General features: G+C 35.4%; 1 protein-coding gene and 1 non-coding gene across 2 annotated transcripts in view; one reads left to right on the forward strand and one right to left on the reverse strand.

Moving 5' to 3' along the window:
• Window positions 1–1,837: 1,837 nt before the first annotated feature.
• Window positions 1,838–1,964, reverse strand: Trnal-caa (transfer RNA leucine (anticodon CAA)). The gene is made up of 2 exons: window positions 1,927–1,964; window positions 1,838–1,882 (listed from the first exon to the last, which is right to left on the reverse strand). It is a non-coding gene; the product is annotated as a tRNA-Leu (tRNA).
• Window positions 1,965–7,868: 5,904 nt separating this feature from the next.
• LOC129743851 (plastin-1-like) overlaps window positions 7,869–18,198 on the forward strand; it is a 38,025-nt gene continuing 27,695 nt past the window's right edge. Inside the window, exon 1 of the mRNA XM_055736061.1 lies at window positions 7,869–8,177. Within this exon, the coding sequence (XP_055592036.1) occupies window positions 8,100–8,177 (78 nt within the window). The 5' untranslated portion in view covers window positions 7,869–8,099. The remainder of the gene's footprint in view (window positions 8,178–18,198) is intronic.

Genomic DNA, 18,198 nt, shown 5'->3' on the forward strand with positions numbered 1-18,198 from the left:
TTAAGATGAGAACAAATTTTATCATCAGCTCCGCGGCATCAATTGATGTCAATCAATGTTGACTTCCAAAATTAAGTGGATTTGGTTTTGCTTCAGTACTGTACTGTACAGTGAAGGACATACCTAAATTCAGGCAATCTAATAGAGAATTCGTTTTCAAGTGGTGGTGCACCGGTGCACTACCGGTAGTGCACTTTTTATCGTTTTCATGCTCGTTTTCACGATAAGTAGTGCACTGGTAGTGCACCATAAAGTGGACGGTGGAACACTCTGAAAATATTTGGTGTTGCTTGCGCTCTCACCAATACTATCATGAATTTTGAAAACACGTGCTTCCCGATGTAAACAAATATCAGCTGGTTGGTTTATTTCTATACCGCAAAAATTGCGTTCGAGCTGTTTTTTTCTCTTTTTATCCCGAAGAACGGAAACTTGTTCCGGATTCAATACCAGTGTCGTTTCCAACAGAGGCGGAGAATTTCACCTGGATGGCACGTTCCAAAGCAAACAACGCTCCCTAGAAGAAATGTGTCCAGAAGGCTTGCTGCAGTCGGTTCCAGGCGATGCCGAAAAAGAGCAGCAAATCAGAGTGCAAAAAGGCCAACCCAAAGATCTGGTGGAATCGCCCAAACCGAAAAGTATTCTTGTTCGGGAGGGTCATATAAGTTGGTCTTCACAGCAAGAAGCGTTCAGCTGCATCGAAGCTACTCTGCTACCAGCAAGCTTCGAGCTGTGCCTTAGGGTGACGATGCTCGGTTGCGCCAAGTCCCGGATTCCCACCCGTTGCCCTTCAAAAACGGTAGTTCGATACTACACCCGCATTGGGAGCTTGAATTTCGTTCGTTTCGGTCTGTTAGCAAAATTTTCTTCCCCGACTTCCGCGATCCGAGTTCCAAGAATTTTTTTTTTTTTTTTGTAATCTTAAATGGAAATAGGTACTCGAACGAAGGATTTGCGAGTTGCAGTTACCTTCAAGCTGGGGTAACTGCAGTCTAGCAGCAGCAAACATAGACCGCCCAGAATCAGCCGATATTGCAGTTCATCAGAGCCAGAGGCGAATCTACTAAGCAAAATAAATCTGAAATCTTAACAATTCAACATAATACATAAATTCATGCTAAAATTTGCATATTGTTTAAAAGACAATGATCAACTAAAGTAAATTTCATTTCAATTTTCGAAGTAAAACGAAAACAAAATACCAGCTGTAATAAATTTTTGACAGCTTGATGTTTTTTGTTGACACTGCCGATTTCACGCACACCTTCAAAGGAGAGTGCAAAACTCGATTCATGCTCGTTTTCAGCGTGGATGGTGCAAAACTTTCGGGTGGTGAAAACGAATACGGTATAAAATAGTGCTAGAATCGTGCTTACCCCCATTAAAAATAATGGGGGATGAGCGAAAAACTTTGAAAAACAATGTTCTAACTGGATACGCTAAGTTCAAACATTTGAGTAAGAATGACCTAAATGGGTTTACCTCCTATCAAAAACAAAAAAAAAAGTTCAAACATTTACGCCTAAAAATGCGCATGTACCTACATATATCCACTTACATTCCTAAACAAGTGGGACATTCTGAAAAAAAAAATTGGTAAATTTAGATTCTGCGGTTGCACAAAGTTCTGGATTTCAAAACATTGTACATGCAAGTACTATATATTGGTCTAAATGATAACTTCGCAAAGATATACATATGTACAGTACATGTCAAACAGTAGGACATTTTGAGTTCAAAGAACGTCGGGCTACATAAAACTAGGATAAAAATTCAAGTATTTAGTATTTAATAGCATAATCGAAGTTTCCAAAAATTCCACATGGCAAAAAATTCTTGTCAGAAGTGGGATTCGAACCCACGCCCTCAGAGAGGACCAGAACGCTCTCAGTGAACCCACACTTATTCGTGGGAAAGATTGTTAGTCTTGAGTCTGGCGCCTTAGACCGCTCGGCCATCCTGACATGTTGTGTGGTGGGGATCTAAAAGCGCTACTAAAACTAACTGGCTGCTTTTCCCTCACAGCCCGAACTTTTCTCGAATCGGCGACGTCATGGTCGTAAAATCTATATACGACCGACCGGCTATAGGCAGAAACACAATACAGCGTCGGTCGTCGCGTCACGTCAGCGGTCAACGCTGTCGATAAGTACTAAAACGCGGACGCGACGCACCCGACGATTTTTGCATCACAATTCAGCGTCAAGAGACATCTAAGACATCTAAGATGTCTCTTGACGCTGAATTGTGATGCAAAAATCGTCGGGTGCGTCGCGTCCGCGTTTTAGTACTTATCGACAGCGTTGACCGCTGACGTGACGCGACGACCGACGCTGTATTGTGTTTCTGCCTTATCTCTCTTGGCTGGAGTAGTTCAGTTCAGTTACCCATTGATTCGAAAAGAGAAATGTGAGAGCCGAGAGGTATATGCAGATCAGAAGAGCAAGTGAGAGAGAGAAATTACGCAGATGTCAAAAACACGTGGCACGCTAGAGGCGCAAAAACGACATTGCCATGTGCCGTAAAAAGCAACGCTGCATGTGGCCTCTCCGAGCTTATGCTGATACGATATGGCCAAGCAGCTACTACGACTACGAGGTATGCACTAGGCAGGCCTGTTTGTTTGCTATCAAATTGTCTTGGGCCTAGGTTTCGTTATTGGTGTTGTTGCTATTTTACCCCATATAGGCGCCAATATACTCGTGGTAAATTTTTATTGATTCGTTTGCAGAAAAAAACCCCTTTCGAGTTTGTGTTTGCGCGGTTGTTGATAATACGAACGCATATACCTATCTACCTTCTTTTTGATGTAGGTACATAAAACAACGTACAATCTATCATATGAAAAAAAAAATACCGCGTTTTCACCGTATGGCCACTGTTTGCCGAATTCGCTTTTCTTTAACCTTCGTGCCGTTGCGGAGGGTGAAAATTGCGGCAAATTATTCATTGTGGAAAATGGTGGCGAAGTGATTTTGGAGAAGAAAATTGTTTATATCTCGTTGAAATGCGTTTGTGACGGGCTAGTTTCGTAACGGGTAACAGGTAGGTATAAGAAGACGAGAGTTAGTCTATATCTGAAGGAAATATGTATTACAAAACAGGGCGCGGGTATAGGGCGTTGAAAGTACATATTTCAAAATAACTTCCATGAACGGTTTGAAGGTATGAACTGCAAGAGACTTGACCAGGCCGAAAATGTGCCAGCCAGGGGTCGGCAACCATCAAAACATTAGTCGTGGGGTTGCAGCTCTTCAGCTTCCAACACAAAAAACCTTGGTTTATCGAAACATATACTTATTTGAAAATTGTTCTGAATCGATAAATAAGTTATGTTCCCAAGACCCCAAAGAAGATTAATGTTGGTTTTATATGAGAACCCTGTTTCAAAGTGGAAAGGGTCTTTCAAAACAACAAATCCACGCGCAATGTAAAAGCTTACAGAAGTATGTAGTGTATGACAAAATCTATTTAGAAATATTTTTCTTCCGTATTTGTAGTACATTTTTAAGCATGTAACCTAACCACTCATCTGAGATGGGAAGGGTAATTAACTAGTACAGAAACCATTTTTAACCCAACGAATCCGTTTTCAATTAAGAAAACACTCTCAACTTTTATACACGCTGAACAAAACAAAAAAGCACCACTATGTTATTCGTTTGTAGAAAGATAAATGATTGTCTTTCGTCCAAATTTTATTCTACAAATAGTTTTAAATTTTTATAACTAAAAGTTCAAGCATAAGTTTCCTTATTACGATGAAAGAATTACATTAACCCTCATCCTTTGCCCGTTAGAGTTCCTGGAGTGTCATTTTGACACTCCTGACTAGAGATGTACCGAATATTCGGTTGGCCGAATATTCGGCGCCGAATATCGCCGAAAAACCGTTAAGCCGAATATTCGGCTCACCGAATAGTTGGGCTAAGTATTCGGCCGAATAGGCCGAATATCTACTACGGACTTATAAATTTTTCCAATAATTTTGGATAATTCATCAAATATCCAAAAGTAATATTGTAAAAGCTACACAATCATTAAAAACTTTTGGTTTCATCAAACCATCTATGGTGTATCCGCGTATCTTTCACTGTAGATCGTTCAGGAGAATGCTGAACGGTATCGTTTTATACTTTGATTATATTCATGATTTTCAGGATATATTCAGGCTTGCTCATAAATCCAATAAAGAATCCAGATAAGTCAAATCTGGCCGGGATTTTCAGATATTGTTAACAACTTCCCGAGTTTTGCTCGGGTTTAATTAGATTATTTGCTAATCAAAATAAGAAACCGAAATTCCTCTTTAAACATTTTAAGATTTGTGCTCTTTAACGATTTTTCAAAAAATTAAAAATATACATACATTTTGAACTTTTTTAAATTCTTTTTTTCAAAAATTGTCTTGAATGCCTGATCATGTGGATACGTGTGGTTAAAAGAATGGTATGCTTAAGGTTAAAGATCATTTATCTATCTATCTTTTCAACAACTATTTTGAAGATACCTTGCTAAAATTCGACTTTCATCTAATGCAATATCAGAGAAGCAATTTCCAATAGCTTGGCACCTGTTTCGACATGTTTTATCCCAGATTTCATAGAAACGCGATCTCTTTGGTGATAAACGCCCTAGAAGCGACTAGTCATCTGAAGTCTTTTCAGTTGTTGGTGACATTTTAAAAATCAGGAAGACCCCTAATGAGGGTAAAAGTTTAAGGCTAAAACCCTCTTGAAATAAACGTACAACAACAACAAAGACCCCAATTTAAAAAATTGTAATATATCATCCGATAATATCATCTGGTTGAGAATAATCGACTAAAAACATGAGGGGCATTAATATGGAAGAAATAGAAAGCATTGAAATAATCGCTTAGGTTTTTTTCATTGAAAACTCAATACAATATTCGACCGAATATTTGGCCGAATATTCGGCCGAATATTCGTTTGGCCGAATAGTTGAAAAGGTCAATATTCGGTATTCGGCCGTTCGCCGAATACCACTATTCGGTACATCTCTACTCCTGACTAAAACCACTGTATTTTTCTCTTTTGGTAACCGATTTTTAAAATATTTATATATTTTAAAATACTCGTAATGTAACTAAAATCTATTTTTCAGACAATATTCATCTACAATACTTCAGTTTTTTGTTATTCGAAGTCTAAGAAAAAAAAAACCGAAAAAACCTGTTTCGGAAAAAGGCTGTAGATTAGCTACAGAACATGAAAAAAAATTCACTTTGTGTCCAAGAATGCATGGACATATTTTTTTAAAATTTTTTAAGACCATGTCCACCAAGAATGCAAAAAAGTGATCTAAAAACCGTACTTTTCAATCCATGAACCATCAAATTTCTTTGAGTCACACCAAATAAATTTTGAAAAGAGGATTCGAAAGTTGACGTAATTTGGCAGATTTTCGCATCTTTAGATTTTCAAAATACGAAACTCAAAATTATTGACGAATTTTCAAAGATAGTAGTTTTTAAACTTTTCACCAATTTGCAATTTCTCAGATATCCTAGCACTTAAATTCAACTTTGCCCTGGATTTTGAGTATATTAACGCAAGATTTCAGAAATTTTGTAATATTCACCAGAACGACGATTTCTTTCTGGTGTAATTTCATAAGCGCTGCGATACTTTACCCAAATATGATTAATAAAAATGGGAATTACTTTCTGGCTATAATATTCTCGAAATCCAGTGCAAAGTTTAATTCAAGTGTTAGAAAATCTGAGACATTGCGAATTGACAAAATGTTTGAAAAACAGCGATCTTTGAAAATTCTTCAAAAATCTTTGTTTTTTATTTTGACAATATAAAAACTAAAAAATGTGCCAAATCATTTCACTTTCTAATCTGCTTTTCAAAATTAATATGGTGTGACTAAAACAATTTTAATGGTTTCTTGATTGAAAAAAACTGGTTTTAGATAACTTTTTTTGCATTTTTTGTGACCATGATTTTAAAAAAAAATCAAAAAAATATGTCATTGAGCGCAACGTATAGCTTCTAACTTCAGCTTTCTTGGACACAAAGTAATTTTTTAGTGATCTGTAGCTGATCTAGAGTCTTTTTACGAAGCATTTTTTTTGGATTTTTTTTAGACTTTGAATAACGGAAAACTAAAGTTTTATAGCAGATTTTTTTAAAGCGGTTAGGAAACAAGAGAGATATAGTGGCTTCAGTCAAGAATGTTAAATTGATACTTCAGGAACAGTAAAAATTTCAAGGACGCATGAGGGTTAATGCATAAATATTTGAAAAAAAGTTCTAAATCGATTGATTAACTGATTGTCTCGTACACTGCATATTTTTTGCACAAAATTCAACTAACCACGCGTGAGCTTCCATTACTCGTATAATACATATTAAGAATTCACAGAAAACTGCTGCAAAAGTTATCAAAACTTTAAAATTTGTTTTTAAACGTATAAAATATGTTGTCCAGGCTACAAATATTCTAAATGAAAAGAAGTTGCTACTAGTTTATATAAATTTTTGTATTTTTTTCGTAATAGGTACAACTGTTTGTTTACATTTTGTTTCATACGACGTAATGAAAGTTCACGCGAGAAATGTCTTTTGAGAAGTATGAAATAATTATTCGAGTGTAACCGTAATTTTGAATTTCGGCTCATTCCACCCTGACGTTACCGGGTTTGAATTTTAAGCGATTTTTTTGGAAAATGTTCCAACTTTAAGCTAAGTCAAAGTCATACGAAGAATATGCTAAATCTTAACGTACTTCTTTACATTTCTCGCTCCCACAGCTCACGTATCACTTCTCATGTCTCACTACTTACGTCTTACATTTCAAGTATCAATTCTCACGTCTCACTTCTGAAGTTTCTCTTCTCATGTCTCTCGTCTTTCGTCTCACTTCTTACGTCTATGTATATATATCCCTGTGAAAAACCTTGGTGTGGAAGATTCTTGGTAGGTTTTTTCGCGAACTCTTTCAAACTTTTTTGTTTTTTAAAACTTATTTTTGGCACTTCAAACTCAAATGTTTCCGCCCCCTACTGGTGTAAGCACTTTCAGCAGATTCCACCTCGCTGCCTGGTGGTGATTTATTTATGAATTAAAGATGTTGTTGTTTTTTTTTCCTCTTTTTGATCGCACTGTGGCGCTGATGATTTGTTGTGCAGGCTACCTACATTATCTGGATATGTCCGCTCGAAAGGCCGCGAGTGGACCTCACCTATGGTCATAATCCGGAGGTCGTCGTAGAGTAGACGGTGTGCAACGCGATCTCCTCCGATAATTAGTAGTGAGTTTTTCGTTCCTAAAATTTCATTTTTATTCGCTTTTTTTTTGGTTGGCCACTTTCATTGAAGTAAACCGATTGCGCCACATTCAGAGCATCGATCGACCAACCGACCGAGTGGCTGGCTGAACTGCCGCCCAAAAGAAAAAAAAAACGGCTCAGTTTGCGGGAGGCCTCTGATGATGGTTCGACCGATTAGGAAGCCAAACTGCATTCAGTTCAAATTCGACCTTCGTACCGGTCAAAACATCATTATATTTCCCCGGATTCACTAGCTTTAATTCAGTTTTCGGATTGTTTTTTTTTAATTCGATCGATGAAGCGCGTATGGCCGTTCGATTTATTGAGGAAGCTTTTCTCGCTGTGGTATTGGTTCCATTGACGATAGCAGCCGTTCTAGCCCATTTAATTTGCTAGACCGCCTGTATAGATATAGAGGACCGATGCAAACCTAGACACGAAGTTGCTATCAATGGGCTTGAAAGTACAAGTGCGGTACCCGAACGTCGTCCAAGTCCTAAAATATACCGTTCAATAATAATCGCATACCAGGAGTGGTGATAACGATTAGCGCGCTTCATGTGTTGTTTGTTACCTTGCGCTGACGAGTCCCGTTCAGAATCAATCCGCAGTAAGGTGCCAAAACTGGCCAACGTCGCGTGTGCCCACTCGGGGAAAAGTGAATTCCTAAAGGTTACTGTTCAATAAGGGTTCATCAAAACCAAAAACGAAAAAAATCGGTGTGTTTTGGGCTCACCGGAGATAGTTTCAACCTTAATTACCAAAAAAAAACAAACGCATCCAAACTACTTGAAAAAATGGATATCATGGACGTGGCAAAGCACGACGACATAGCAGAATTTCGGAGGCTATTCACACCGGATCTTTACGAACAAGTAAGATTTGGGCGGGATTTTCCGTGGTTAACCGGATATGGTTTGTCAGAGTTCTGGCTGACTGACAGTCCATTAGCTGCCGGAACCTTATCGATAGAGCTTCTCAAGCTCGCACAGGCTGTGGGTGAAAGTTTCTGGTGATGGTTTTCAGTTAAGGGGTGAACCTCATCGTAGTGACTCAGCGCTGTAAAACGATGTTTTTCCTTAGTTGTTTCTTAGTGGGGCGTATCCTTACGTAAGGTTGAATCGAATCATACTTATGTCGTATGTACTGTATTATATGTATGTACTTATTATACTTATCGAATGACATTTGACAAAATCAGTTGTTTTTCACGGCCAAAGAGTGAAATTTGCACTGATAAATAAGTGTGAGTAATTCTTTCAAAATCTTATCGCGGATAGCTCTATAAACGGGTAGGTAAATTCTGTATAAAACAGTACACAGAAAATAATGTATAGTACTTACAACAATAATCCACTTATATTCAATCATACTTCTGATTGATTCTGGACCAACTATGAATATTGAATTTCAAATAAGTGAATAATTGATTATCTGAAGGACTTTGTGCGTTCAACTATACATGTATTAAATTCAACTACAGTTGTATGATTGATTCTACGCATTTAACTATAAATATAATAGATTCAACTATAATCGTACGATTGATTTTATACATTCAACAATAAGTAAAATTTTGGGATTTCTCTTTCAAGTTGTAAAAAAAAGTCTATTGTACTTGAAGAAGATTTGATTTAAATATTAGAATTAAAAATACATTTCCATTGTGGAAAAAAAATTATGACCAGGTGAAAACGACCCATGATCGGCTGTTCGGCGTAGCTTCCGTTTGATGTCGGAACAAAAGCGTTGTACGGCCTCCATGTCAACTTTGTGAATGCATATCTTGATTCTACCAGTTAATTCAGGGTGTCGACTACCTGGAAAAACCTGGAAAGTCAGGGAAAATCAGGGAATTCAATTTGCATCAGGGAAAATCAGGGAACATCAGGGAATTTTTCCACCAATCAGGGAGAAAATAATGATCCTCCTGATGTTATTTGAAGAAATTGAAACGTCATAGTTTATTATCTGCTTAAAATTTTTCTTCAGTGTACGTTGCTCATGTAATTATCGTTAGCCCTTTGATTTTTTGCGTTTCCGAGGCTTCGTATCGAATGCCAAGGAATGCTGAAGGCAATTGTACTTAAGTTAATGGAGCGATCGCCATTAACTTATCCTCTGACCAAGGCCAAAAAACGATTTGAGAAGACTTTGACTATATTGACAGATACTGGACGCGTTAGTGGATCCTCGGCAGATTTGGCAGTACGGCAGTATTACGAAGTGATTGCCAGAGGCGATAAATTTGATAATTATGACCGTAGCAAACAAAGGCAGGATCATTTTTGGAGTGGAGTGCTAGCAAATGCCAAGTGTCCAGAATTCTTCAACATCGTCAAAATGATCTGCTGTCTTTCACATGCAGGGTTGCTAGCGAACCGGGAAAACCGGGAATACCGGGAAAAACTTTGGAATTTCATCTTGTCACCGTTGAACCGGGGAAAAACCCGGGAATTTCGGCACCTCACCGAAAAAATTGTCATGCTTGAGGTTTTTTTTACGGAATTTCAAAAATGTTTTATTTTTATTTCTAAATTTAAGAATATTTTTTGACAGTCTTGATAGATTTATCTCATAAACGCTTATTTTCGTTCATTATTAAACAAACGAAGTTTGAATCGCTTTTTATCAAATTGCAGGGCAATATGAGATATCTAATTTTTTCGCTCTCCGCAAGTGTGCTTTATTACAAGCATAACTCCAATGTTATAAATTTAATAATGAAACTATTATCGACAAAATTAACTACAGTCGGACCTGGATAAGTGAGAGTCCGAACTTCGGACTCCAAAGGACTGAATATTTTTTCTCGTTTATATGTCTTGTGTAGAAGTTGTATCGAAAATAAGGTCCTATCGAAATCTAAGGTCTTACAGCACTACTAAAGTTATTCATTGTTTTGTATTGAATTTTTTTTTCTGAAGCATGTCTTTGGATTTGCCAAAAAAAAATAACTGCATTCAAATATTTTCCTGCAATCTAATGATTTTAAGTTTTGTTAGACAAATTCCCATTCAAGTTGACAAGCTGTTTCGATGTATTTTTTTACATATTTCTCTACAAACTATACAATTTTTTTCTAGCACTCTATAAAAATTCAAGAAAATTTCACAGCAGCTGAAAAGTGCTACAATATAGCTTCAAGATCAATTGAACTCAATTTTTTTTTTGCAAAACTGTTAAAATTGTGGAGCAAAACAACGAATAGATGCCAATTTCGTTAGAGTCGTTTTAAAAAATCATGAAACCCTGTCAATGTCATACGAAAAGATTACGTGTTAAAAAACGCCATAGTTTTTGTCATGATTTCTAACCGGCTAACCAGTTTTGGAATAGAAATGTTAGAAGCCCCTTTACAATATTTTTTTTTATTCACCATTATTTTATATTTAAAAACGGATATATTAAATGGGAAAATCATCATTTATAACCGGGAAAAAGCCGGGGGAAAACCGGGAAAAACTTTGGATTTTAAAAACGAAAAATCGCTAGCAACCCAGCACAAGGCAACGCGAATGTTGAACGTAGCTTTTCAGTAAATTCCGAATGTTTCTTCGAAAATATGCGTGAAGTAAGAATAAGTGGTGGCTAAACGGCAAATCTATGGTGCTGTTTTTTATGCTGGAGGGATAAAATCAGTCCAAATTTCCAACAAACTTATTCAGAGAGTTCGAAATTCACATGCTCTGTATTTTTAAGACAAAGATCGCCGCAAAAAGGAAGCTTTTGAATCAGATCAAGCAAAGCTGATGAAGCGTCATCGAGAAGCGGAAGCAAAATCGCTTGAGGTGAATCGGAGGAAAATTTTGGAAGACGCACAGAAGAAGGCTGATAGCTTGCAAGAGAAAATTGTTGTGCTGAAATCATAAGAATTTCTACAAGTGGATCCGAACTGGCTGACTTATCTTAAAATGTTCAATATCACAAATAATACTTCCAATAAAATTATCGTAATATGAAATGAATTTGCGGCTATATCGGTGAGGGTTAAAGAGTTGAAATGAAAGACGGATAGAAGATCAGAAGAAAATTCTAAGGTGGTGAAAAGAGCGAAGAGCTTTTGAAATAGAAGCTTGACCACATGCTAAATTCTTTGTCCCGCATCAATTAACTGTATTGAAGAAGTAGTACCCAATAGAGAAGGCACTACATTTTTCGATACAGTTAATTATGGATGGTTCGACCGCCATGTGAGTGTGCACATGTGCCGAACGGACAAAAATTTTTTATATATATATTTAATAGTTAGGCCAAGATTTCTGACCGTTGACCGTATGCGACAACTCAATCCAGTTGGAACATCCGCACAAAACGAAAATAAGAAATCTACCTAGCCATCGATGGAACGATATCGCACAATAGAAGACTTAACAGAGCAACCAGATGCTAAATTTTTTGTCCGTTCGGCACATGTGCACACTCACATGGCGGTCGAACCATCCATAATTAACTGTATCGAAAAATGTAGTGCCTTCTCTATTGGGTACTACTTCTTCAATACAGTTAATTGATGCGGGACAAAGAATTTAGCATGTGGTCAAGCTTCTATTTCAAATGCTCTTCGCTCTTTTCACCACCTTAGAATTTTCTTCTGATCTTCTATCCGTCTTTCATTTCAACTCTTTAACCCTCACCGATAAAGCCGCAAATTCATTTCATAAAACAAATTCACGGTGATTTCTCCTCTTAAAAATAATTATCGTAATAAATTACTATTCTCGGCTCAAAGCTTACTATGCGTTTATTTTCGGGGGAAATATATTTTTTATAACTTTAAGTTGCTTCCTCAGGTTGTTTTTCAAACCTGGAATTTTCTGGAAAAACGACTGGAAAATCAGGGAAAATCAGGGAATTTTATTACCAGATATGAGTCGACACCCTGTAATTGTTTGCAGTTCTTGGCACTCCAATTATTTTTGTATACCAATGAGCTGAAAGTTCCGGACAAAATCTTCGATTGGGCGACACTGAGGCAGATTTTTCGGGTTGTGGTTGTGGTCGGAAGAGGAAAGCAACTTTCGTCGTCCAAAACAAAACATTTTTCGGAATAATTTTTTATCATCCAGCGGCATTGGGATTTAAGAGTCGCTTCTTGTTTCGACTTTTTCCAAATTTGCCGAAATTTTAGTTGCTCCACACCCCCCCCCCCCCCCTCGCCCTTCCTTTTCTGATTGCTTTAACTAAATATATATTAGATTCAACTATATTCGTATGATTGATTCCGCAGTAAACTAACTGACCCGGCAAACTTTGTTGGGCTTTGAATTTTTCACAAAAATAATGTTCATGGAAAAAACCTTAAAATGAGGTTGAATCGGGACAGATTACGGACTATTTTCGTAATATTTCAGTCAAATTTAATTAAGTGGCCCTTAACGAAACTCAATCATAGAAAAAAAATGTTCGGAAACTGACAGACGAAAAATAAACCGACTGCTAAATTTAGCTCATGACACTAACAAAATGATGACATGACCTGGTTAAAAGTCAAGCATGGTTCAATGGAAATATTTTAGAAATTTCTCACTTAGACTTGCTGACATATGCTATACGAATAAGAAAGGTAAAAAAATCAAATGTTTTCTACCTATACAATAGTCCAGAGCTGTTAATGGTGTTAGTTAAGGACTGACATTAAACGAAAATGCCAGCTAGATCGATTTCACCATCACTTCTAGAACCAAAAGCATGCCATCATAACATGCGGTATATCAGTCTAGACCATGGGTGGCCAACATTTTCAGGTGGCGGGCCAAATTTTAGAAATACGAATGGTCTGCGGGCCAAAAAAAATTCTAGTCAGTAATTATTTTTCCTTTCATTCTTTTAAAGCATGTTTTAAACATATTTAATTAAGTAAAATTTAGAAAATATTCCAGAGTTTGAAAGGAATCGATTCATGGTAGGTATAGATGATAGGCAGAAAAATAAAAAAAACAGTTTTTATTTAATGCTCTAATTTATACACATATAAAATATTTTGAATTTCAATGAATAACCAACATCTTCCAGTACTCTATAAACAATATTCGATAGAAGTTAGCAAAATATTATGGGCATAAGTTAACAATTTAAAATCGTTTTTTTAACTTGATGAGCATTAACTTTTAGAGGAACCAAAAATAACGGCTTTAAACTCGTTCAGTTGTGTTATTCAAATAAAAATGATGTTATTTCGCTGAATCAATAATTGCTATACTCATTTGAAAAAGCAATATCCAGAGTTGTGGCTTGTTATATGTCTCAGTCGGCAAGTCAGTTGCTTCCTAAGGCGTTGTTCATGAATTCGAGCCTAAAAGTAAACTTAGAACACAGTTGTACCGGATATGTTTTTAATTTTAACTGTATGCCAACTGCAACGTCGATATAAAGTTGCACCTGATACCAGAAGATGGTAAAACGATTATAATCGAAACAAACAAAGATATCTACCCGATCAGGAGAGCATATCAAAATAAGAACTTAAACATAACTCAGCGAGATATTTATATCTTTTTCAGTTAGAATATTGTTCACATCATTTTTGACTCTTAGTTTTTTGAATCTTGGTTATATCTGATTTTGATTGGCATTCTTGAATAGGATTGAACTCACTTTCAACTATAAACGTATCTTATTTTGATATGCATATAACTTTCCATGAAACACGGACATCGAAGTCAACGGCTCAAACCGTACTTTAATGAGTTTCGCTCAGCAGATTCATAAAATTGAATAAAATATTTGGGATACCAAAAATGGAGCATGATTTTAGCAAATAGTGTGGGTTACTGACATTCCACTAGAAATTTTTCTCGAAGCATTCATATCTTGATAAATTATAAATTATAAATTATAAATAGGATTTGTTCTGCCTAATATCAAACTTTGCTATCTGAACCAGATATAATCTTGATAGGAGCATATCAAAAACTGATAGAATTTAGCTGGAATCGTATAGATTTTTTGATATAATTTGAGATATTTTAACATCCTACGAGTACTGAATTATAACTCATTTAGATAGAAAAAAATTAGTAGGGTAGGGTTGCTATCGATTTTTCCGTTTAAAATTTCGAATTTTCTCCAGGTTTTTCTTGGTTAAAAACGATGATTTTCCCGGTTTTTATTACATTAGTTTTAAATATGAAAACATGGTTTATCAATAAGTTGTGATAAACGTAATAAACTACCCCATTTTTTATTTTTTATAATTTTAGACTTATTTCGAGTCACATCACAAAAGTAAAAATTTTGGCTTCTGGAAAATTTTCCAGAGCTGAACTAAATTTTTAATAGCTAAAAAATCGAAAATGTATCACATGAAGAAATTACTTCTTCAAAAAATCGCGTTGGCCTATCGATTTTTTAAAGTAAATATGATCCAAAACAGGAAAGTCTTATAAAAATTCTTAAAATTTGTTTCCTTTTCAATATAAAATATCATAATCTTAAAAATTATGCAGGATATAAGTCTTTGACTAAGATTTTTTTCCCTTCAAAGATGTGAAAATGTTCTCAGGTGTTTTAAAAGAAAAGTTAAGCCTTAGTGATTTTAAACCGAATTTCGTTCAAGTCAATTCATTTACACGTCTGCGATTAAACTCCTGTAAACTTTCATAAAAACTAATGAAAAATATTTCAGTGCTTAGTTAAATTCAAAAAATTCTAACATTCTTAGTAGGATTTTTTTTTATTGAATATGTGGGAGAATTTCCGAAAAATGACAATTTTCCTTGTTCCTGCTGAAATTCCCAGTTTTTTTCCAGTTCCCTGGTGAAGAAATGACATTCCAATCTTTTCCCCGAAGTTCCCGGCTTTCCCGATTCGCTAGCAACCCTTCATCAACAAACCAAGTTTGTAAAATGCAGGATAAATACTTCCCCTCATCCAAATTTATTTTAAAAACAAAATGATGATATTTTTCCTTTAACTAGGTATCACAGCACATTTTGCGGTGTTCTATTTGTAATAATTCTAGCAATAAGCTTATGTTTACAGAAAATTGTGTTTTAAATTCATTAAAAGCATACGATGCTTTCCAATATCTTGAAATTTGTGTCAAATTCCAATATCAAGTCCGTAATTCAGCGTATTTTGGAATTTCGGTGATGTTTGGGTTTTAATTCAAGCTTTTGAATAAATTTAATAATTTGAAGTGACTTTTTATTGCCTCCAAAGCTATGAAATTATTTGATTCAAATTCTTGAAAGCAAAAATTTGAAATAAATTCAAAGATTTTTGAAATTTTCAATTTGCAAGAAGGTCACAAATATTATGATCTTGCTCCGTTTGAAAAGTATAATTACTTTTTCATAATATTGAAACTTATCAAAGCTTCGCGGGCCACAAATTGACGTTCGCGGGCCAAATGTTGCCCGCGGGCCACGGTTTGGCCACCCATGGTCTAGACTTAGAGCGTTTTCGTTGATAGCTTTGATTCATTCCCAATTTCTTTACTGTAGGGACGGAGCCAGTTGCTGAGACTATGAGAATGTCAACGTGCTGTTGAGTTTGTGATCGACATTTTAAAGTCTTTAGTTATAACAAACAATGGGTACCGTGATATTGAGGAAAATTCGTGTTTGCATTTATGCACAAGTGACTGTGAGTTGAATTCAATAGAAATTAAAAAGGCGGGAATATTCTTGCTCTTCGGGTAGGTTCCAGTTCGTATTGGCGATTTGCAGCTCAAAACGACTCTCAAAGGGCCCTGCGATCAAAATGATGATGATGATGACGCAAGTGTCAAAACGCGAATTAGTTTTCCAAAACACAAGACAATTTTTGAAAAATTTGCCGTTTTGTAAAATATTTAGTCAGTTTGCATTGGAGGATATGGTAGGAAAATGAGAATTCTTGAATCGCCTATACGTTTAAAAACATGATCAATATTTAATATTCATGAAATTTTAGTTTTACCTAAAAATGTAAAGTGTTAACTAGCAGCAGCTGCAAAGGCCTACCAAGAGAAAGAATTTTTAAAGTGCCACAACAAAAGTTTTCAAAAATGAGCGAATGCACGGCTTGAAAAGAATTCTTTAAGCATCGCTTAGACGAAGATTTCTTTTTGAGTAATATTTTTAATTTTTTTAGCAGGTCCGTTTTCATAAAATATTTCTTAAAAATTACTTTTAGATACAGTACCGTTCATAATTGTATAGAAATTGGAAGCAAGCACACTGTCACTTCGACTTTGAACTTCCATAACTTTTTTACTCTGATGATATTTTGAGATCAATTTCATCAGATTTTTTGCGTTAGATAGATCAACTATCACACTATTATATCACAAAATTTGAGCTTACTGGAGTTTGTGTGGCCTGAGAAACAGTAATTCTAAGAAAATCGGACTTTTTGGACTTTTCTCATTCAAACTGCAATATCTCTGAAACTACGCAACATTTTTTATTGAAATTTTGCACAGTGATTGTTGAAATATAAAGCTAGCATGTCTGAAATTCTATCGATGAGATCAAAAGTTACGCGAGGTGCAATATTTCAGGCATGAACCTTGAAATGCGATTTCTATAGAATTTAGGCTATTGGCGATTTGCAGCAAAACTTTTTGACATACAACGCCAACTGGATTTCAATTACGGAATTAACAAAAGGGTGATGAAAGCTGTTTTTCAACATGGCAGTGAATACAAATTGTTTAGAAAATTGCAATTTCTGAGGAAACCGTCAAATTTGAGACACTTATAACGAGTGAATCTATAAAGAAAATCTTTAATTTACTTATTTATAAACTACTCCTATGAAAATGTGAAATTTTTCATTTGTTTTCCTGGAAAAATTCAATTTATAAATTATTAGATTCACACCGCGAAGAAGAGGTTCCGATTGAGTTCGATTTTGGTGAAATCATTAAATTAATACGGTACAAAACAAAGATTTAAAGCTGGAATTATGCAGCTTTCAAACCATGTTTCACTGTTCATGTTCATGTTCACCGCATTTGCTGAAAACTCTTAAATTTTAAAGCAGCAGGAAGTCTACATTAGCGAAACCATTTATCTACCGGAGGATAAGTGATTATCACTAGCCTTTATCAAAGTTTAATACTCCAACAATCTGATAAATTTCCTTAATATAAAAAAAAGTTAACATTTCAACACTTTTAATTAAATATTTAACATTCTAACTCGGGTACCTTATTCAATCCTACAATTTTTGTGACTTTTCAGGAGTTTCTTAAATTAAAAATAAAGCATCACAATATTTTAAATAGTTTTTAAATGGCTTGGTGGATAGGTGCTGGTTTTCAATTGCTGTTGGGTAGTAACAGACGAATGATCTTTTGAAAAACATTTTTCAAACAACATTCGCTTTAAAATTATTTCCATCAAATTCAAATGTCTTTTTATCTTTTTTATCCTTCTATCGTCAATTCCATGTTGGAAGCAGGGAAACGATTTTCTTCAAACACGTTCTCTAGCACTTTTCCCTTTTCTTCATTTTTCTCTAGCATTTATGATCTGAGTGTTTGTTGGTACGGGCGTTTAGTTTTTTGTTCAGTTATATTACTGCAAACTTGACGTGAATCTAAAAAGGTTTCAAAAATTTGTTAATCCTTCAAATACTTTAGTACACTTAGTAATGTTGGATATTATAATATTACGAGTGGTTTCTCGATGAATATGAAAACACGCCTTGATTCCAAAAGCTTAAACTTCCCAGACTGCTGTATGTTTGCATATCACTTTTTTTACCAGAAACCTAAAAATTAACGCAGATACAAAAACGAGTAGGTTTTAAAATATATGAACAATAGCATAATTCTCACTTTCTTACCATTTACTCAAATAAAATCCCTATGAATATGAAAAACAACTCCGAAGCTTTACAATTTTTCTTGATGTTTTGGAAAAATACTACTGGTTTTGATATTTAAGCCCTTAACATCATCAT

Source organism: Uranotaenia lowii, chromosome 1, assembly GCF_029784155.1.
Source record: "Uranotaenia lowii strain MFRU-FL chromosome 1, ASM2978415v1, whole genome shotgun sequence".
Classification (NCBI taxonomy): domain Eukaryota; kingdom Metazoa; phylum Arthropoda; class Insecta; order Diptera; family Culicidae; genus Uranotaenia; species Uranotaenia lowii.